The sequence below is a fragment of the Pristiophorus japonicus genome, chromosome 17 (genome assembly GCF_044704955.1).
Source record: "Pristiophorus japonicus isolate sPriJap1 chromosome 17, sPriJap1.hap1, whole genome shotgun sequence".
Taxonomy (NCBI): domain Eukaryota; kingdom Metazoa; phylum Chordata; class Chondrichthyes; family Pristiophoridae; genus Pristiophorus; species Pristiophorus japonicus.
In genome coordinates this window covers 41,532,893-41,555,656 of record NC_091993.1, presented here as the reverse complement: position 1 = coordinate 41,555,656, position 22,764 = coordinate 41,532,893, and the positions used below count along the sequence as shown (strand labels likewise).

Genomic DNA, 22,764 nt, shown 5'->3' with positions numbered 1-22,764 from the left:
TATTGAATGGTGGTGCAGGCTCGAAGGACCGAATGGCCTACTCCTGCACCTATTTTCTATTTTTTTTGACTGTGCGACAGTGTCAAGTGGGCAATAGTGAATCGGCAGCCATTTACATCTCTCCCCATTTTTATATCCATTGAACTCCTAGAAAGGTATAGCACAGAGGTTGGCCATTCGGCCCATCATGCCCGTGCCGGCTCTTTGAACGAGCAGTCGTGCTCAGTCCCACTTGCTCGGTTTTTGTCCGTAACCCTATAAGTTCTTCATCCTCACGAACCTGTCCAACTCCCTTTTCAAATTATTTATGGATTGAGTTTCCACCACCTTTTCAGGTAGAGTATTCCAGATCCCAACAACTCCCTGCACGAAAAATGTCTTCTCATCTCCCGTCTAGATCTTTAGCCGATGATTTTGAATCAATGACCTCTGGTTATTGGCCCGCTCCCCAGAGGGAATAGCATTTCTCGATCTACTTTCTCAAAATCCCTCATCAGCTTGAAAACCTCGATTAGGTCACCTCTTAACATTTTCTGTTCCAAGGAGAACAGTCCGAACTTTTCCAACCTCTCCCCCATCCCAGGTAAACCTCCTCTGTCCCCTTTGCAGCTTTCCTGAAGCATGGTGCCCAGATTTGGCCACAATATTCCAACTGAGGCCCAGCCAGTGATTTAGAGAGCTCTAGCAGTAGGAATAAAAGTGGGATTAAAAATGGAGCGAGATGTAAAATGTGCTGCCGATTCACTATTGCCTGGTTTACACTCTTGCACAAAGTCACGATCTTCCCCGTAGTATCATCATCACATCTTCGAGGAAGACTTGCTTCCACTGTAAAAGTGAGTTCTCAGGTGACTGTACAGTCCAATACGGGAATTACAGTCTCTGTCACAGTTGGGACAGACAGTGGTTGAAGGAAAGGGTGGGTGGGGAGTCTGGTTTGCCGCACGCTCCTTCCGCTGCCTGCGCTTGGTTTCTGCATGCTCTCGGCGACGAGACTCGTGCTGCTCAGCGCCCTCCCGGATGCTCTTCCTCCACTTAGGGCGGTCTTGGGCCAGGGACTCCCAGGTGTCCGTAGTGTCAGCTACTCTCTGAAAGGCCGTGTGGACTTAATAAGGGGCTCATAGTCCTGTTAACGCTGCCAGCCTACAGATAATGGAATCCATAAACTGCACCATCTAAAGCACAATGCTCACCCCAATGGCACATAAATGTACAACGTTAAATCCGCGTCCAGCCAATGCTCTTGCATCACTCCGGACGCACTGAGCTGTGGGCCCGATGGGTTCGACTTGTTGTTTATATCAGATCCTCCTCTGCCGTCCAATAACTTCCAACTTGTATTTTTTGGCAGGTGTGAATTCCTACTGGTTTGACAGAAACGTTGATTCTCTGGTTGCTACGAAACAAGGTCTCTGTAGAAATCCTCCAACGCATTCACTTTATGACAACAGGAAGTCTCTCTCTCAACAGCTGGCAGCTCCTGGAGGTGCCCATGTAAGATGTTTCACAGGAAGCGCGGCAAACGGAATTTACACAATTCCTCAACCACAGATTGAGTGTCATTAACACAGATTGTAGCACCACTATGTTTCATTATGTGCATGTTTTCTTTTTAATTTAATGCAACATGTAAATTATTTAATTGCTGTCAGACTTGGCTCAGTGGGCAGCACTGTCGTCTCTGGGCCAGAAGGCTGTGGGTTCAAGTCCCATTCTAGCAACTTGAGCACAAAATCCAGGCTGACACTCCACTCCAGTGCAGTGCTGAGGGAGTGCTGCACTGTCAGAGGTGATGTCTTTCCGATGAAACGTTAAACCCAGGACATGTCTGCTCTCTCAGGTGGATGAAACCACGGCACTATTCACAAAAGGGAAAGGAGTGTCCTGCCTAATATTTATCCCTCAACCAACATCTAAAAACAGATTATCTGATCATTTATCTAATCGCTGTTTATGGGAGCTTGCTGCGCTCCAGTTGGCTACATTACACCACACTTCAAAAGTATTGGCTGTAGAAGCATAGAATGGTCACAGCACGGAAGGAGGCCATTCAGCCCGTCGAGCCCATGTTGGCTCTCTGCAGAGCACCTCAGTAAGTCCCACTCCCCCGCCCTTTCCCTGTGAAGCGTTTTGGGATGTCCTGATGTTGTGACAGGCTCTATATAAATGCAACTTCTTTCTGTAGTTAAACACGCATTCCTTCCATTTTTGTTAATTGAAGTTATTTATACCAAAGCTTTTATCTATGGTTTTTGTAAAAAAAATGAATCCCACTCGTAGCCTCCTCGATGAGCCAATCGGTGAAGGTGCGACCTGTTTAGTGAGTGAGAACCGCATCTTTGTGAAATGATCCTTTTAATGCATAGCACATTGAGCTGCCTAAAGTGAAGTTGATGCTTAAATTGGAGCCGGCGCACAGCGGAAAGCAGTCCAAATATCTCCCATCGATCAGCATATCAGAGGGTGGCGATGATTCCTTCCTTCATGTGTGTTGCTGATCCCACAACATGGACTGCAGTGCTGCTCAGGATTAGCCGCTGCTTTAAACATCCGAGGAAGCCCTTGGTCAGCCTGCCGCTCTGCCGAGTTAGCGCGGTAATGTGCTTTGGTGCTGCACATTGATGCCAAACCAAAACCGGCACTTTGAGTGCTGCACGGATAAAACAACCGATTACAGAGCTCACCCGTAGCCTCTTCCCCATTGTCATCGATGTCTTGCTCAGAGCCGTAACTGTGGGTTACTGAGCACGTGCGGCTTCCGTGACAGCTACATGCATAGCAGGGCACCGGGTGTGCTGATGCAAAAATGTTTGTACAGATAATCACTTTGCTAAAACAATGTCCGTGCTTTCATTTTGTTCCGTTCATTTAAAGCTGGTGATTGTTTTAAGTTCCCTCTTCCCAGCTCCTTGATTATCAGTAATTGGGATGTTTTTAGTGTCTTCTACCATGAAGACCGATACAAAATAAGACCGAGCTGGCCGAGTCCTGAAGGACATTGCTTCCAGACTGGGCCTGCGTCAGGTGGTGAGAGAACCAACATAAGGGAAAAACCTCCTCGACCTCGCCCTCACCAATCTGTCTGTCGCAGATCATTGACCAAGTTTCGGGCCCTATGATTCTATGTGAAGTGCCGCCCAAAGGCCTGGCGAGAGACCAGGCGGCACGTTGCCCGGGAGATTCCTCCAAAAGATCCACAAAGACCGACCGGCGGCAAAATAATGACTTATGCCCTGAATCGGGAGTTTCCAATCTCGGCGGCAAATGCGATCCTCGCCAAAGTATCGGCGAGGATTGAGTTGGGGCCCAGGGAGCGGGGGAACACATAAAAATAAAAATTTGCACAGGAAACAAAAAATACACTTGAAAACATTCAGGTGACCCCATCCAGATGAATCGCTGCAAAAAAGAAGTTTACTAACCTTAGTTTGCAGGTTAAACCCGCCTCCATGCAGCAGTCCTTCCCCCTGTTGCCGGCGACTCCCGCCCGGAGGAATCTGTCAGCCCGGCGGGCAGGAGGACACTTACGCACCTAGCGGCCGTCAGCGGGCGGTTCCCAGCGGTCCTCCCTCCCGTCAGCGGGAGGCCCAGTGGAAACTGGCACCGAGGGGAGACCACCCAAAAAACTTGGCGGCAGCAGGTGGTGAGGCCACCAAGTTCGGGCCCATAGAAATTTATAGCACGGAAGGAGGCCATTCGGCCCATTGTGTCCGCACCGGCCAACAAAGAGTTATCCGGCCTAATCCCACTTTCCAGCTTTCGGTCCGTAGCCCTGTAGGTTACGGCACTTTAAGTGCACATCCAAATACTTTCTAAATGTGGTGAGGGTTTCTGCCTCTATCACCCTTTCAGGCAGTGAGTTCTAGACCCCCACCACTCTCTGGGTGAAGACATTTCTCTTTAAATCCCCTCTAAACCTCCCCCCAATTATTTTAAATCTATGCCCTATGGTTGTTGACCCCTCTGCTCAGGGAAATAGGTCATAAGAACATAAGAACAGAACAAGGAACAGGAGCTGGCCATTCGGCCCCTCGAGCCTGCTCCGTCATTCAATAAGATCATGGCTGATCTGATCTTGGCCTCAACTCCACTTCCCCGCCCAATCCCCATAACCCTCGACTCTTTTATTGTTCAAAAATCTGTCTATCTCCGCCTTAAATATATTCAACGACCCAACCTCCACAGCTCTCCGTGGTAGAGAATTCCAAAGATTTACAACCCTCTGAGAAAATAAATTCCTCCTCATTTCCATTTTAAATGGGCGACCCCTTATTCTGAAACTATGCTCCCTAGTTCTAGATTCCCCCACGAGGGGAAACATTCTCTCTGCATCTACCCTGTCGAGCCCTCTCAGAATCTTATACATTTCAATAAGATCACCTCTCATTCTTCTAAACTCCAATGAGTAGAGGCCCAACCTGCTCTAACTTTCTTCATAAGACAACCCCTTCATCTCAGGAATCAACCTCATAAGAACATAAGAACATAAGAAATAGTAACAGGAGTAGGCCATACGGCCCCTCGAGCCTGCTCCGCCATTCAATAAGATCATGGCTGATCTGATCATGGACTCAGCTCTATTTCCCCGCCCGCTCACCATAACCCCTTATCCCCTTACCGATTTAAGAAACTCTATTTCTGTCTTAAATTCTCTACAGCTCTCTGAGGCAGAGAATTCCAAAGATTTACAACCCTCTGAGAAAATAAATTCCTCCTCATTTCCATTTTAAATGGGCGACCCCTTATTCTGAAACTATGCTCCCTAGTTCTAGATTCCCCCACGAGGGGAAACATTCTCTCTGCATCTACCCTGTCGAGCCCTCTCAGAATCTTATACATTTCAATAAGATCACCTCTCATTCTTCTAAACTCCAATGAGTAGAGGCCCAACCTGCTCTAACTTTCTTCATAAGACAACCCCTTCATCCCCGGAATCAACCTAGTGAACCTTCTCTGAACTGCCTCCAAAGCAAGCATATCCTTTCGTAAATATGGAAACGAAAACTGCACGCAATATTTCAGGTGTGACCTCACCAATACCCTGTACAGCTGTAACAAGATTTCCCTGCTTTTATACTCCATCCCCTTTGCTGTAAAGGCCAAAATTCCATTGGCCTTCCTGATCACTTGCTGTACCTGCATACTATCTTTCTGTGTTTCATGCACAAGTACCCCCAGGTCCCGCTGTATTGCAGCACTTTGCAATCTTTCTCCATTTAAATAATAACTTGCTCTTTGATTTTTTTTCTGCCAAAGTGCATGACATCACACTTTCCAACATTATACTCCATCTGCCAAATTTTTGCCCACTCACTTAGCCTCCAATGCAAGTATATCCCTCCTTAAATAAGGAGACCATAACTGTATGCAGTACTCCAGATGCGGTCTCACCAACGCCATGTACAGTTGGAGCAGGACTTCCCTACTTTTATACCTTAGATCTGGTACTGTGTAATGAGACAGGATTAATAAGCAATCTCGTAGTAAAGGATCCTCTAGGAATGAGTGGCCGTAACATGGTTGAATTTAAAATTGAGTTGGAGGGTGAGAAAGGTAGATCTCAAAGCTTAAATAAAGGAGACTACAAAGGTATGAAGGCAGAGTTGGCTAAAGTGGACTGGGAAAATAGATTCAAGTATGGGACGGTTGATGAGCAGTGGCAGACATTTAAGGAGATATTTGATAACCTGCAACAAAAATATATCCCAATGAGAAGGAAAGACTAAGAGAAGGGATAACAATCCGTGGCTAACTAAGGAAATAAGGGATGGTATCCAATTGAAAACAAGGGCATACAATGTGGCCAAGACTAGTGGGAGGCCAGAGGACTGGTAAACTTTTAAAAGCCAGCAAAGAACGATTAAAAGAATAATCGAGAGGGAAGATAGATTATGAAAGTAAACTAGCACGAAATATAAAAACAGATAGTAAGAGTTTGTACAGGTACATAAAAAGGAAGAGTGGCTAAAGTAAATGTTGGTCCCCTAGAGGATGAGACTGGAGAATTAATAATGAAGAACAGGGAAATGACAGAGACTTTGAACAAATATTTTGTATCGGTCTTCACGGTAGAAGACACTAAAAACATCCCAATAGTGGATAATCAAGTGGCTATAGGGAGGGAGGAACTAAATACAATCACTGTCACTAAAGTAGTAGTACTTGGTAAAATAATGGGATTAAAGGCGGACAAGTCCCCTGGACCTGATGGCTTGCATCCTAGGGTCTTAAAAGAGGCTGCAGAGATACTGGATGCATTGGTTGTAATCTACCAAAATTCCCTGGATTCTGGGGAGGTCCCAGCGGATTGGAAAACCGCAAATTTAACACCCCTATTTAAAAAAGGAGGCTGACAGAAAGCAGGAAACTATAGACCAGTTAGCCTAACATCTGTCATTGGGAAAATGCTGGAGTCCATTATTAAGGAAGCAGTAGCGGGACATTTGGAAAAGCATAATTAAATCGAGCAGAGTCAGCATGGTTTTATGAAAGGGAAATCATGTTTGACAAATTTGCTGGAGTTCTTTGAGGATGTAACGAGCAGGGTGGATAAGGGTGAACCAGTGGATGTGGCGTATTTGGATTTCCAGAAGGCACGCGATAAGGTGCCACATAAAAGGTTATTGCACAAGATAAAAGTTCACGGGGTTGGGGGTAATATATTAGCATGGATAGAGGATTGGCTAATGAACAGAAAACAGAGAGTCGGAATAAATGGGTAATTTTCCAGTTGGCAAACAGTGACTAGTGAGGTGCCACAGGGATCAGTGCTGGGCCCTCAACTATTTACAATCTATATTAATGACTTAGATGAAGGGACCGAGTGTAATGTAGCTAAGTTTGCTGATGATACAAAGATGGGTGGGAAAGCAAATTGTGAGGAGGACACAAAAAATCTGCAAAGGGATATAGACAGGCTAAGTGAGCGGTCAAAAATTTGGCAGATGAAGTATAATGTAGGAAACTGTGAGGTTATCTACTTTGGCAGTAAAAATTGAAAAGCAAATTATAATTTAAATGGAGAAAAATTACAAAGTGTTACAGTACAAAGGGACCTAGGGGTCCTTGTGCATGAAACACAAAAAGTTAGTATGTAGGCACAGCAAGTGATCAGCAAGACAAATGGAATGTTGGCCTTTATTGCAAGGGGGATAGAGTATAAAAGCAGAGACCTCCTGATACAACTGTATAGGGAATTGGTGAGGCCGCACCTAGAGTACCGCGTACAGTTTTGGTCTCCTTATTTAAGGAAGGATATACTTGCATTGGATGCTGTTCAGAGAAGGTTCACTAGGTTGATTCCGGAGATGAGGGGGTTGACTTATGAAGATAGGTTGAGTAGGTTGGGCCTATACACATTGGAGTTCAGAAGAATGAGAGGTGATCTTATCGAAATATATAAGATAATGAGGGAGCTTGACAAGGTGGATGCAGAGAGGATATCCCCACTCACGGGGGAAACTAAAGCTAGGGGACATAGTCTCAGAATAAGGGGCCGCCCATTTAAAACTGAGATGAGGAGGAATTTCTTCTGTCAGAAGGTTGTAAATCTGTGGAATTCTTTGCCCCAGAGAGCTGTGGAGGCTGGGTCATTGAATATTTTTAAGGCGGTGATAGACAGATTTTTGAGAGATAAGGGAATAAAGGGTTATGGGCAGCGGGCAGGGAAATGGAGCTGAACCCATGATCGGATCAGCCAGGATCTTAATGAATGGCGGAGCAGGCTCGAGGGGCTGAATGGCCTACTCCTGCTCCTATTTCTTATGTTCTTGTACTCCATGAGTTATTTACAAACAGGGAAAAAAATGACAAAGTTACTCTAATTTCTTCATCAGCTGTCCATCAGAGTGCTTTCTTATTAATTGTCGATTAAAATTATGCGACAGAGTTATTCTCGAGGTTTCAGGGCTGCTTGTTATTTATTACCAATGGGATTTTCTCTGTGATTTTTGTTTGTTTGCAGCAGACGATCACAAGACCCGTTCGATCTTTGAGTTCTGCTCATTTACTCCACTCGTGCTGCAGTGCGTCGCCCTCAGTCATTTCAAACATTGTTCTGATGAAAGGTCGAGGAAAGGTAAGACTTGCTTTCTGTTATTTGTCTCAGTAAGGAAATGAATAGAAGCAACGTATGAAAATCCTAAAGTTGGGCTGGAATTTCCATTCCTTTCCATCCATTTACCACCCGTCTGGCACCCAAATATCGGCAGCGGTAATTTCGGCAGTCAATTTTCGCTGGCGTTGAACGAAACCGCCCGCCCACATCTACCAAGGGCGACAATGGCAGGGCTATGTGTGGGGTCTGGAGAAGCTGGGCTGCTGTTGCCATTGGCGATATGACACATTGGGGTGCAGTGCCATATCCCAGGACCATCGATTGCCGCATTGCATTGACGGACTGGTTATTCTCCCTCATCAGCTCCGCCATGTCCTCCGATTGGTGTGCTGCTAAAGCGCCGATGTTGGCAGACAACCCAGCAATGGCATGGAGGAGCTCTCGACGCACATCAATGCTTGCCCTAGACAGTCCCACCATGTCCAGGTTAGCACCTACCTATCGTATAACGTTTCCGCCTTGCCGGATCAGCCGCTGCGGATTCATCATGGGGGTCGGTGTACGCCGCTTGGTCCCGCTTCCTCGGACCGGAATCCAGGAAAGTTGGATTCCAACAAGGAACCAGTGGCCGCAGCTAGAGAGGGCCCTTCAAAACCCGGCAGCTCCCACCCCCTCCTCCACCACCACCGGCACAAAAGTTTGAGGAGTGTTGTCTTGTTGCGAGTCCGGGGTCGGCGAGAGGCCTATAAAGGCCAGCGGGAGTCGAGCAGTTCGAGCAGTCAGTCGAGGAGGCGGGAGCTCGGAGCAGCGCGAGTCCGGGGTCGGCGAGAGGCCTATAAAGGCCAGCGGGAGTCAGGCAGTTCGAGCAGTCAGTCGAGGAGGCGGGAGCTCGGAGCAGCACGAGTCCGGGGTCGGCGAGAGGCGTACCGGTGCAGCTACAGGGAGAAGGCAAAGATACAAAGGTGACGTCACAGCCTAGGGGGTAAGGGATTGGCTGGTGATTGGTGAGTAGTTTTTCTTTTTCTTCTTATATTAGTCAGTAACTTTTAACATTGTTATTACCAGTTTAAGTGTATCTAAGGGTTAAGACATGGCAGGAGAGCTCGGTCGGGTGTTATGCTCCTCCTGTACCATGTGGGAACTCAGGGACACTTCCGGTGTCCCTGACGACTACGTGTGCGGGAAGTGTGTCCGCCTCCAGCTCCTGACGGTCCGCGTTGCGGAGTTGGAGCTGAGGGTGGATTTACTCTGGAGCATCCACGATGCTGAGAATGACGTGAGTATCACGTGTAGTGAGTTGGTCTTACCGCAGGGAAAGGGTCCACAGCCAGCGAGGGAATGGAAGACCAGCAGGAAGAGTAGTGCAAGGAAAGTAGTGCAGGGGTCCCCTGTGGTCATCCCCCTGCAAAACAGATACACCGCTTTGGGTACTGTTGAGGGGAATGACTCATCAGGGGAGGGCAGCAGCAGCCAAGTTCATGGCACCGTGGCTGGCTCTGCTGCACAGGAGGGCAAGAAAAAGAGTGGGAGAGCGATAGTGATAGGGGATTCAATTGTGAGGGGAATAGATAGGCATTTCTGCGGCCGCAACCGAGACTCCAGGATGGTATGTTGCCTCCCTGGTGCAAGGGTCAAGGATGTCTCGGAGCGGGTGCAGGACATTCTGAAATGGGAGGGAGAACAGCCAGTTGTCGTGGTGCACATTGGTACCAACGACATAGGTAAAAAAAGGGATGAGGTCCTACGAAACGAATTTAAGGAGCTAGGAGCTAAATTAAAAAGTAGGACCTCAAAAGTAGTAATCTCGGGATTGCTACCAGTGCCACGTGATAGTCAGAGTAGGAATCGCAGGATAGCGCAGATGAATACGTGGCTTGAGCAGTGGTGCAGCAGGGAGGGATTCAAATTCCTGGGGCATTGGGACCGGTTCTGGGGGAGGTGGGACCAGTACAAACCGGACGGTCTGCACCTGGGCAGGACCGGAACCAATGTCCTAGGGGGAGTGTTTGCTAGTGCTGTTGGGGAGGATTTAAACTAATATGGCAGGGGGATGGGAACCAATGCAGGGAGACAGAGGGAAACAAAAAGGAGACAAAAGCAAAAGACAGAAAGGAGATGAGGAAAAGTGGAGGGCAGAGAAACCCAAGGCAAAGAACAAAAAGGGCCACTGTACAGCAAAATTCTAAAAGGACAAAGGGTGTTAATAAAACAAGCCTGAAGGCTTTGTGTCTTAATGCAAGGAGTATCCGCAATAAGGTGGATGAATTAATTGTGCAAATAGATGTTAACAAATATGATGTGATTGGGATTACGGAGACGTGGCTCCAGGATGATCAGGGCTGGGAATTCAACATTCAGGGGTATTCAACATTCAGGAAGGATAGAATAAAAGGAAAAGGAGGTGGGGTAGCATTGCTGGTTAAAGAGGAGATTAATGCAATAGTTAGGAAAGACATTAGCTTGGATGATGTGGAATCTATATGGGTAGAGCTGCAGAACACCAAAGGGCAAAAAACGTTAGTAGGAGTTGTGTACAGACCTCCAAACAGTAATAGGGATGTTGGGGAGGGCATCAAACAGGAAATTAGGGGTGCATGCAATAAAGGTGTAGCAGTTATAATGGGTGACTTTAATATGCACATAGATTGGGCTAGCCAAACTGGAAGCAATACGGTGGAGGAGGATTTCCTGGAGTGCATAACGGATGGTTTTCTAGACCAATATGTTGAGGAACCAACTCGGGGGGAGGCCATCTTAGACTGGGTGTTGTGTAATGAGAGAGGTTTAATTAGCAATCTCATTGTGCGAGGCCCCTTGGGGAAGAGTGACCATAATATGGTGGAATTCTGCATTAGGATGGAGAATGAAACAGTAATTTCAGAGACCATGGTCCAGAACTTAAAGAAGGGTAACTTTGAAGGTATGAGGCGTGAATTGGCTAGGATAGATTGGCGAATGATACTTAGGGGGTTGACTGTGGATGGGCAATGGCAGACATTTAGAGACCGCATGGATGAATTACAACAATTGTACATTCCTGTCTGGCGTAAAAATAAAAAAGGGAAGGTGGCTCAACCGTGGCTATCTAGGGAAATCAGGGATAGTATTAAAGCCAAGGAAGTGGCATACAAATTGGCCAGAAATAGCAGCGAACCTGGGGACTGGGAGAAATTTAGAACTCAGCAGAGGAGGACAAAGGGTTTGATTAGGGCAGGGAAAATGGAGTACGAGAAGAAGCTTGCAGGGAACATTAAGGCGGATTGCAAAAGTTTCTATAGGTATGTAAAGAGAAAAAGGTTGGTGAAGACAAACGTAGGTCCCCTGCAGTCAGAATCAGGGGAAGTCATAACGGGGAACAAAGAAATGGCAGACCAATTGAACAAGTACTTTGGTTCGGTATTCACTAAGGAGGATACAAACAACCTTCCGGATATAAAAGGGGTCAGAGGGTCTAGTAAGGAGGGGGAACTGAGGGAAATCTTTATTAGTCGGGAAATTGTGTTGGGGAAATTGATGGGATTGAAGACCGATAAATCCCCAGGGCCTGATGGACTGCATCCTAGAGTACTTAAGGAGGTGGCCTTGGAAATAGCGGATGCATTGACAGTCATTTTCCAACATTCCATTGACTCTGGATCAGTTCCTATCGAGTGGAGGGTAGCCAATGTAACCTCACTTTTTAAAAAAGGAGGGAGAGAGAAAACAGGGAATTATAGACCGGTCAGCCTGACCTCAGTAGTGGGTAAAATGATGGAATCAATTATTAAGGATGTCATAGCAGTGCATCTGGAAAATGGTGACATGATAGGTCCAAGTCAGCATGGATTTGTGAAAGGGAAATCATGCTTGACAAATCTTCTGGAATTTTTTGAGGATGTTTCCAGTAAAGTGGACAAAGGAGAACCAGTTGATGTGGTATATTTGGACTTTCAGAAGGCTTTCGACAAGGTCCCACACAAGAGATTAATGTGCAAAGTTAAAGCACATGGGATTGGGGGTAGTGTGCTGATGTGGATTGAGAACTGGTTGTCAGACAGGAAGCAAAGAGTAGGAGTAAACGGGTACTTTTCAGAATGGCAGGCAGTGACTAGTGGAGTGCCGCAAGGTTCTGTGCTGGGGCCCCAGCTGTTTACATTGTACATTAATGATTTAGACGAGGGGATTAAATGCAGTATCTCCAAATTTGCGGATGATACTAAGTTGGGTGGCAGTGTGAGCTGCGAGGAGGATGCTATTAGGCTGCAGAGTGACTTGGATAGGTTAGGTGAGTGGGCAAATGCATGGCAGATGAAGTATAATGTGGATAAATGTGAGGTTATCCACTTTGGTGGTAAAAACAGAGAGACAGACTATTATCTGAATGGTGACAGATTAGGAAAAGGGAAGGTGCAACGAGACCTGGGTGTCATGGTACATCAGTCATTGAAGGTTAGCATGCAGGTACAGCAGGCGGTTAAGAAAGCAAATGGCATGTTGGCCTTCATAGCGACGGGATTTGAATACAGGGGCAGGGAGGTGTTGCTACAGTTGTACAGGGCCTTGGTGAGGCCACACCTGGAGTATTGTGTACAGTTTTGGTCTCCTAACTTGAGGAAGGACATTCTTGCTATTGAGGGAGTGCAGCGAAGGTTCACCAGACTGATTCCCGGGATGGCGGGACTGACCTATCAAGAAAGATTGGATCAACTGGGCTTGTATTCACTGGAGTTCAGAAGAATGAGAGGGGACCTCATAGAAACGTTTAAAATTCTGACGGGTTTAGACAGGTTAGATGCAGAAAGAATGTTCCCAATGTTGGGGAAGTCCAGAACCAGGGGTCACAGTCTGAGGATAAGGGGTAAGCCATTTAGGACCGAGATGAGGAGAAACTTCTTCACTCAGAGAGTGGTGAACCTGTGGAATTCTCTACCACCGAAAGTAGTTGAGGCCAATTCACTAAATATATTCAAAAGGGAGTTAGATGAAGTCCTTACTACTCGGGGGATCAAGGGTTATGGCGAGAAAGCAGGAAGGGGGTACTGAAGTTTCATGTTCAGCCATGAACTCATTGAATGGCGGTGCAGGCTAGAAGGGCTGAATGGCCTGCTCCTGCACCTATTTTCTATGTTTCTATGTCTATCCCCCTCTTCCACCTCCCCTCCTCAGCTAAGTCCTCTCCTGCAGCTCTCATGGGAGAGGCGATGGGTGCAGGTTGTTGCTGATTCTCCTCCTGTGCAAATGTAAAACATCATAATGGTTAACGGCAGGGGAGGGGTCAGAGGTGACATGAGTACATTTCACGTTGCGCAGACTTATGCAGAGGAGCAACACTGCTGCATCATATATTACCGAGAATCATTACATGAAACTATCATAAGAACATAAGAAATAAGAAATAGGAGCAGGAGTAGGCCATACGGCCCCTCGAGCCTGCTCCGCCATTTAATACGATCATGGCTGATCTGATCATGGACTCAGGTCCACTTCCCCGCCCGCTCCCCATAACCCCTTATTCCCTTATTGTTTAAGAAACTGTCTATTTCTGTGTTAAATTTATTCAATGTCCCAGCTTCCACAGCTCTCTGAGGCAGCAAATTCCACAGATCCACAACCCTCTGAGAGAAGAAATTTCTCCTCATCTCTGTTTTAAATGGGTGGCCCCTTATTCTAAGATCATGCCCTCTAGTTCTAGTCTCCCCCATCAGTGGAAACATCCTCTCTGCATCCACCTTGTCAAGCCCTCTCATAATCTTATACGCTTCGATAAGATCACCTCTCATTCTTCTGAACTCCAATGAGTAGAGGCCCAACCTACTCAATCGTTCCTCATAAGTCAAACCCCTCATCTCTGGAATCAACCTTGTGAACCTTCTTTGAACTGCCTCCAAAGCAAGTATATCCTTTCATAAATATGGAAACCAAAACTGCACGCAGTATTCCAGGTGTGGCCTCACCAATACCCCGTCCAACTGTAGCAAGACTTCCCTGCTTTTATACTACATCCCCTTTGCAATAAAGGCCAAGATTCCATTGGCCTTCCTAATCACTTGCTGTACCTGCATATTAACCTTTTGTGTTTCATGCACAAGTACCCCCAGGTCCCGCTGTACTGCAGCACTTTGCAATCTTTCTCCATGTGAATAATAAGTTGCTCTTTGATTTTTTTCTGCCAAAGTGCATGACCACAAACTTTCCAACATTATAATCCATCTGCCAAATATTTGCCCACTCACAGCATGTCTATGTCCTTTTTTGTGTTCTCCTCTTAAGCAGTGTAGACGGAAACTGCATGATATAACAAAAACGTGAAGTCCCAAACAGTCTGTTGCTTTCCTTGCAGTGTGATCAGCCAAAAGTTCATGTCAGAACTAACAACATTTTGTGTTCCCAGCATTACATTACATTCTACGTTATATTGACATAACATTGAATTCCATGACCGCAGCACAGCCCGGGGATTATGCAGGACTTGCCCGCCCCGAGCACCAGTTTAGCACCAACACGCGTAGCGGTGCGATCACAGACGCCTGTCAGGGCTGCAGCGGTTCCACCAGGTCCGACAGTTCGACCGTCTGCGGCCGACCTCCACCCGTTCTACAGAGCTCCGCCCTGTTGCCAGCTAATTCTTTCTGCTAAGGTGACGAAAGCTACGTGTAAACTAATTTCACAGCTACCATTACGGAACACATAGATAGTTAGACATCCCCCATTAACCATCCCCAGTCCTTTCCTCCATGAGTGGACCATTTATGTATCATTAGGACGCAAATGCTGCATGATGAACACATCAAAGTACAGAAGACCAACGCAATGAGATCGATGATGGGAAATAATGCGTGACACCAAGCTTTACAACATAATAAAACACAGCACTACATTAAGAGTAATTAGTCAGTGCATGATAAAAGTTATTACTTACTCTCGCCGACCCAGTTATCGTTCCACCGCTTGCGGCACTGGCTTGTCCCCCACATGACGGGCTCGGCAGACGACACCGCCTCCGCGATCTCTCGCACATTCTCTGATAGACGATGGGTCCGGGTTGTCCGCGCCCACCCCGGGTCAATTGTTCCCAACGAGCCTCCACCTCATGCACCAGCCATTCCTGCGCCTCTTCCGAGAACCACACGGCCCTCCTCCTCCTCCCACCCAACTCTCTCTCTACCTCCATCTCATCTCTTCTTGCATTATATATATAATGTATTTATATAGTTTATAAATTTTATATATATATATATATATATCTCATTATTTTTAGCATTATACTTTATTTTATATTTTATATTTTTGTATCTTGCTGCTCAAAATGCATTCTCTGTCTCTCTCTCTCTCTCTCTCTCTCTCTCCAAACTTCTCCCTCTCTCTTCTGTGTCTCCTCTCCTCTGCGCATGCGCAGGTTGACCTTTCACCCCGGAATCACGGGAAAAACTCTGTGCATGCGCAGACGCCCGTTGCTAGGTACGCATCAGCCTTACTAAAGGAAAAGAGCCGCCGTCGCCAGGGGAGTAACACTACTGCTCCTGCCACCGCCGGAATAGTATAAACCCAGACTCTGCTCATCTGGGGTATAAATTGATCTGGGCCTGTTTTTCGGCCTAGGATCGGCGCTGCACAATGAGCCCGCACTCCAGCTGGAGACACGAGGCCCGGCCCGAGATTGGGCCTCAGGTCTCCATTCAGCAATTTGACTCAGCCTGTCGCACCTCCACAGGCAGCTCCGCCCATCTCTGAGTGTGAACTACGGGCCACTTGCCTTGCCGCCGGTGGCCCTCCATGGAGTGCCGGGAAGAGGGGGGAGGACAGCGGGCAAGTGGGGGGGGGTTAATTGTGCCCATCGGGCGTGCCGTGGAGTCAGGGGGAGTATTCCAGCTCTTTCTCACTCCACATGAATTAAAATAAAATGTACTGACCTCCAGGGCCATATCCACACCTGGATAACCCGAGAGCAGGCCCGACACCTGCTCTAATCGGGGCAGCCCAGTTTCCCCCAAGGGGGCCGATCACATTGGCTAGGGGCCTAATGCCTGTTTTAGGCAGACAACCAATAGCCTGTTTTGGACAGCCAATTTTGGATCGGACGTTTTTCAGGTGTCCTTTGGGTGTAGGGCATTGGTCCGCCAAATTGGTCCTTATTGCGTCTGTTTTACGCCAGTAAAACAAATGTAATGAGGTCCAATTTCTAACCACATAACAAATGCACTTCAAAACAATTTATCGTGTGACCTGCTCTGAGACATTTGAATGTGACAAGGTGCTGGAAGAATGCTAATATTATTTCTAATTTCTGCACACGGTCTGCTGTCTAACTGAGGAATGTGATCACTATCGTTCTTCCAGGGACTGGGCTTTAGTGTGGTCGGAGGAAGAGACAGTGTCTACGGACCGATGGGAATCTTTGTGAAGACAATATACCCAGAAGGGGCAGCTGCTGCCAATGGCAGGCTGAAGGAAGGTACGTAAACCCAGGAGTAACGGCTGGGCTTGTTCCCGTGGTTTTCTCGCGTGCGCTGTAACAAAGAACGTTATTGGAAACCGATCGGCTAATTAAAGCATTTCATTTTCAGAATAAGGGGCCGCCCATTTAAAACGGAGGAATTTCTTCTCTGAGGGTCGTGAATCTTTGGAATTCTCTACCCCTGAGAGCTGTGGACGCTGGGTCATTGAATATATTTGACGTGGAGATAGATAGATTTTTGAACCATAAGGGAGTCAAGGGTTATGGGGAGTGGGCAGGGAAGTGGAGTTGAGGCCAAGATCAGATTAGCCATGATCTTATTGAATGGCAGAGCAGGCTCGAGGGGCCAAATGGCCTACTCCTGCTCCTGTTTCTTATGATCTTGTGTTTTCATTCGGCCGTAGTACACTGAAGAGCACATTTATGTATCAGTTCTATAGAGCCATTGTATCACGGGTTGCCAACCCTCCAGGATTACCATGGAGTTTCCAGCGGTTAAAGACCAATTGTCAGGACACTGCTGTGAGCAACCCTGGTGCTATTAAAAAAACTTTCTTTGAATGCTTTTGTTTACTAGATATAAAAATTGGTCTCAGAATATTGGAGATGGGGACAAAAGGCTGCATGACTGAAAGTCAAGAATCGTCCAGTCGGGTAATGAAGAGTCTATTCGCTTTCCGATTGGTTTGAGAAGGCAGGGCACCGCGAGAATGGACATGTCGGGCGACCAATGGCAGGAGCGTGGGGGCGGGACGGGGCGGAGGGAGGCACCTCCAGGAATATGGCCAAGCAGAGTTGGTAACTAATTGTACGTGATGATCGCACGGTGCTCACAGTGAAACATCGCGACTGAACCTGACTGGGAGCATTGTGGGTCAGGAGGGTGGGGCAGCTGGTTCGGTTTGTGGGGAAGTAGTTATTCCTGGGATCGGGGAATGGGGGTTGGTGGGGAAAGCCCTGTGATCATACCTGTTGGGATGTTTGCTCACCAAGGTCAGTGGGTGGGGAGTTGTGCTGCGCTGGGGGTGGCGATAGTTGAGCTCCCAAGAAGAGGTCCCAGACTACTTGGCATTTCCAGACAAGGCTGAACACCCCTCATTCCGACCAGCATATCTCAGACCAGCATGTGAGGTCATCCACCTTGGGGAAAAAAAAACAGTAAAAGGGAATATTATTTGAATGGGGAGAAATTACAACATGCTGCGGTGCAGAGGGACCTGGGGGCCCTTGTGCATGAATCCCAAAAAGTTAGTTTGCAGGTGCAGCAGGTAATCAGGAAGGCGAATGGAATGTTGGCCTTCATTGCGAGAGGGATGGAGTACAAAAGCAGGGAGGTCCTGCTGCAACTGTACAGGGTATTGGTGAGGCTGCACCTGGAGTACTGCGTGCAGTTTTGGTCACCTTACTTAAGGAAGGATATACTAGCTTTGGAGGGGGTACAGAGACGATTCACTAGGCTGATTCCAGAGATGAGAGGGTTACCTTATGATAATAGATTGAGTAGACTGGTCTTTACTCGTTGGAGTTCAGAAGGATGAGGGGTGATCTTATAGAAACATTTAAAATAATGAAAGAGATATACAAGATAGAGGCAGAGAGGTTGTTTCCACTGGTCGGGGAGACTAGAACTAGGGGGCACAGCCTCAAAATATGGGGGAGCCAATTTAAAACCGAGTTGAGAAGGAATTTCTTCTCCCAGAGGGTTGTGAACTTGTGGAATTCTCTGCCCAAGGAAGCAGTTGAGGCTAGCTCATTGAATGTATTCAAATTACAGATAGATAGATTTGTAACCAATAAGGGAATTAAGGATTACGGGGAGCGGGCGGGTAAGTGGAGCTGAGTCCACGGCCAGATCAGCCATGATCTTGTTGAATGGCGGAGCAGGCTCGAGGGGCTAGATGGCCTACTCCTGTTCCTAATTCTTATGTTCTTATGTTCCCACATGTTCTTCAGCTGCATGTTGGAGGTGGGAAGGTCTGCACTTCATCGCAGAGAGATGGGATGCCAATTCTTGCAACTATTGGTTGTGCTAACCTGCTCATTACAGGAGGCCTTCCTTCTCAGGCAATTGCAGCAAGAATTTAGTTGGGTCGTCTGAGATTGCAATGCCATCCGTAGGATCATGGGAATTGCTCGACGATAAAAGACCAAGGTCTCTCTCGTTTGCCTCCTACCATCCTGGTAGTCACATGACACAATGATAATGAAGTTGTTGACTAATCATAGCAATCGAGCTCTATCAATTAATCAACAACAGATCCAGAATTGACAGGAGGAAACTCCCAGTAGTAAAGCGCTTTGGGAACCATTTGTCCAAAGTCACCTCTTTCCTCCCAAGCACGCTACACTCACCACGTCATGTCTCAAATTACTCCTGTACATGACATGTGGTATGCGTAGCAGGAAGAGGGGACATTGGACCCATGGTGCCACGAGTCTCCCAGACTGCAATCCAGAAAGTCTAGATGTGGGATCATGTGCAGAATATATATGAAGGAGGGGCCTGTTCCAGCCACATCCCCTCCGGCAGTTACCAAGTACAACGGGACGTGGGCGTGGGGTGGCCTATGTCCGCTGTATAACCTTTAGTTGGGCTTTGTGCATTGGACTGAAGGTGATGATCTTGAGGATCTGTGTGAAGCTAGACTTAAATGTGCAGTGGCATCAGAAGAGATAAATGTGAATGTACGTTTTTGAGACTGCAATTTAAAAAAAACACACCGCTAATTTTTGATTTCATTTTCGAGATGACCAATTGGTCTAGTTTTCCGTTTAAACCTACAACACTCTTCAGATTGTATCTGGGCCCTCTCTGATAGTTCTGTTTCTAAAGGCAATGTACAGTGTGGACCTGAGCTAAACAGAGCAGGACGTTTCCAGGTTCAAACCCTGTCTATACAGAGTTTGTTGTTGTAATGTGGGAAACGCAACAACCAATTCGTGCACAGCAAGCTCTCACAAACAGCAATGTGATAATGTCTGTTTTTGTTATGTTGATTGAGGGATCAATATTGGCCAGGACACTGGGGATAACTCCCCTGCTCTTCTTCGAAATAGTGCCATGGGATCTTTAACGTCCACCTGAGAGGGCCTCGGTTTAACATCTCATCTGAAAGATTGCACCTCTGACAGTGCAGCACTCCTTCAGCACTACACTGAATTATCAGCCTAGATTTTTTGTGCTCAAGTCTCTGGAGTGGGACTTGAACCCACAGTCTTCTGGCTCAACGACGAGAATGCTACCCCCTGAGCTGACGCCATTAATGTAGCCCAAGTGTTACTTTTAATAAACACAAGATGACTGATAGATTTCAGGCTTCAATGTGCCCATCCTGTTCCTGTCTCTCCAGCTAGACTTCAAAGACCCCAATACAGTAGCTTCTTTCCCTGCCCCGAAAACATGAAGGTATCCTCGATCGCACACAGGGAAGATGTTTGTTCCTCTTTTTGACTAATTACGCCAGACGTTAATCAGCCATCAGATGAAACCTGTCATCCTCATGTTCCAACCCCTCCATGGCCTCACCCCTCCCTACCTGTGCAACCTATTCCAATCCGACAATCCTCTAAGAACTCTATGTTTCTCCCCCTCTTTCCTCTTACACAACCCCCACTCCCTTCACCCAACCATTGGTGCCTGGCCTTCAGCTGCTTAGATCCTGAGCTCTGGAATTCTCCTCCTTAACCCTCTGCCCCTCTCCATCTCTTTACCTCTCTCTGCTCATTTAAGATGCTCCTTAAGACCGAGCTCTTCGACCTCCTTCTCTCACTGTTCATTTTTTGTCTGATTACATTCCTGTAGAACGCCTTGGGACGTTTTCCTATATTAAAGGCGTTATATAAATGCAAGTTGTTCTTGAAAGAGGAATAGGATTGAAACTAGTGTGATAGAATTGAAAGGTAGAGAAGTTAAGCTAAACTTGTACTAAACCTTGGTTGGACCACACTTAGAATACTTGCTACAATTCTGGTCACCATATTATAACAAGGACATACAGGCACTGCAGGCAATGCAAAAAAGATTTACAAGGATGGTAGCAGAACTGCGAGGTTTTATCTTATCAGGAAAGGATGAACAGGCTGGGTCTCTTTTCTCTTGAAAACAGAAGGCTGAGAGCTGAACTAATAGCGGTCTTGAACATCATGCAAGGTTTTAACAGAGTTGACACAGAGAGTGTTCCCACTTGTGGGGAAGAGCATAACTAGAGGCCATCAATATAAGATAGTCACCAAGAAACCAATGGGGAATTCAGAAGAAACTTCTTTACCCAGAGAGTGGTGAGAATGTGGAACTCGCTGCCACAGGGAGTGGTTGAGGTGAATAGTATCGATGCATTTAAGGGGAGGCTGGACAAGTATATGAGGGAGAAGGGAATAGAGGGTTATGCCGATAGATTTAGATGAGGAAAGATGGGAGGAGGCTCGAGTGAAGCATAAATGCCAGCATGGACTGGTTGGGCTGTATATCCGATGTAATTTATTATATTAGGCACTTTTAGTGAGATGGAATGGGCACTTAACTAAAATGCCAATCAGAACACACCTTGCCAAATGCCTTCTGGAAGTCCAAAAAACATCCACTGATTTCCCTTTATCCACCCTGTTCGTTACATCCTCAAAGAATTCCAGCAAATTTGTTAAACATAAATCCATGCTGACTCTGCCTGACCAAATTTTGCTTTTCTAAAATGTCTTGCTACTGCTTTAATAATGGACTCCAACATTTTCCCAAACACAGATGTTCGGCTAACTGGTCTAAAGTTTCCTGCTCTTTGTCTGCCTCCTTTTTTAAATAGGGGCGTTACATTTGCAGTTTTCCAATCAGCTGGGACCTCCCCAGAATCCACGGAATTTTGGTAAATTACAACCAATGCATCCACAATCTCTGCTGCTATTTCTCTTAAGACCCTAGGATGCAAGCCATCAGGTCCAGGGGATTTATCTGCCTTTAGTCCCATTATCTTACTGAATACCACCTCCTTAGTGATTGTGTTAAGTTCCTCCCCCACCCCCCACCCTATAGCCCCTTGACGATCCACTGTTGGGATATTGTTCGTGTCCTCTACCGTAAAGACTGATACAAAATATTTGTTCAGAGTTTCTGCCATCTCCATGTTCCCCATTATTAGTTCCCCGGTCTCGTCCTCCAAGGGACCAATATTTACTCTAGCCACTCTTTTCCTTTTTATATACCTGTAGAAACTCTTGCTATCTGTTTTTATATTTTGTGCTAGTTTACTTTCATAGTCTATCGTCCCTTTCTTAATCATTTTTTTAGTCATTCTTTGCTGGCTTTTAAACGCCTCCCAATCTTCTGTCCTCCCACTAGTTTTAGCCACTTTGTATGCCCTTGTTTTTAATCTGATACCGTCCTTTATTTCTTTAGTTAGACACGGATGGCTCTCTTTTCTCTTACACCCTTTCCTGCTCACTGGAATAAATTTTTCTTGAGAGTTGTGAAATATCTCCCTAAATGTACACCACTGTTCATCAACCGCCCTACACTTTAATATATTTTCCCAGTCCATTTTATCCAACTCTGCCCTCATACCTTCATAGTCTCCTTTATTTAAGCTTAGTACGCTGGTTAGAGATCCAACTTTCTCACCCTCCATCTGAATTTGAAATTCAATCATGCTATGATCATTCATTCCAAGGGGATCCTTTACTAGGAGATTGTTTATTAATCCTGTCTCATTACACAGGACTAGATCTAAGATAGCCTGCCCCCTGGTTGGTTCCGTTACATACTGCTCAAGGAACCTGTCCCTTATGCACTCGATGAACTCTTCCTCAAGGCTACCCAATTTGATTTGTCCAATCAATATGGAGTTTAAAATCACCCATGATTATTGCTGTTCCCTTTTTACAAGCCTCCACTAGTTCCTGGTTTATGCTCCGACCAATAGAGTTGCTACTGTTAGGGGGCCGATAGACTACGCCCACCAGTGACTTTTCCTCCTTATTATTCCTTATCTTCACCCAACTGTTTCGACATCCTGATCATTTGAGCCAATATCGTTTCTTACTATTGCAGTGATTCCATCCTTTATCAACAGAGCTACCCACCTCCTTTTCCTTTCTGTCTGTCCTTCCGGATTGTCAAATACCCCTGAATATTTAATTCCCAGTCCTGGTCACCTTGTAACCACGTCTCTGTAATGGCAATCAGATCATACCCATTTGTCTCAATTTGTGCCGTCAACTCATCTATTTTGTTACAAATGCTACGTGCATTTAGACAAAAGTGCCTTTAAATTTTTTAACCCTTTTT

The 22,764-nt window shown here is 46.4% G+C and overlaps 1 protein-coding gene across 1 annotated transcript in view; it reads left to right on the top strand.

Annotated features, from left to right (window-relative positions):
- The window catches only part of il16 (interleukin 16), a 124,973-nt gene that overhangs the window by 27,944 nt on the left and 74,265 nt on the right, over positions 1-22,764 (top strand). The window contains exons 7-9 of the mRNA XM_070858677.1: positions 1,352-1,494; positions 7,967-8,077; positions 16,373-16,487. Coding sequence (XP_070714778.1) covers positions 1,352-1,494; positions 7,967-8,077; positions 16,373-16,487 — 369 coding nt within the window. The remainder of the gene's footprint in view (positions 1-1,351; positions 1,495-7,966; positions 8,078-16,372; positions 16,488-22,764) is intronic.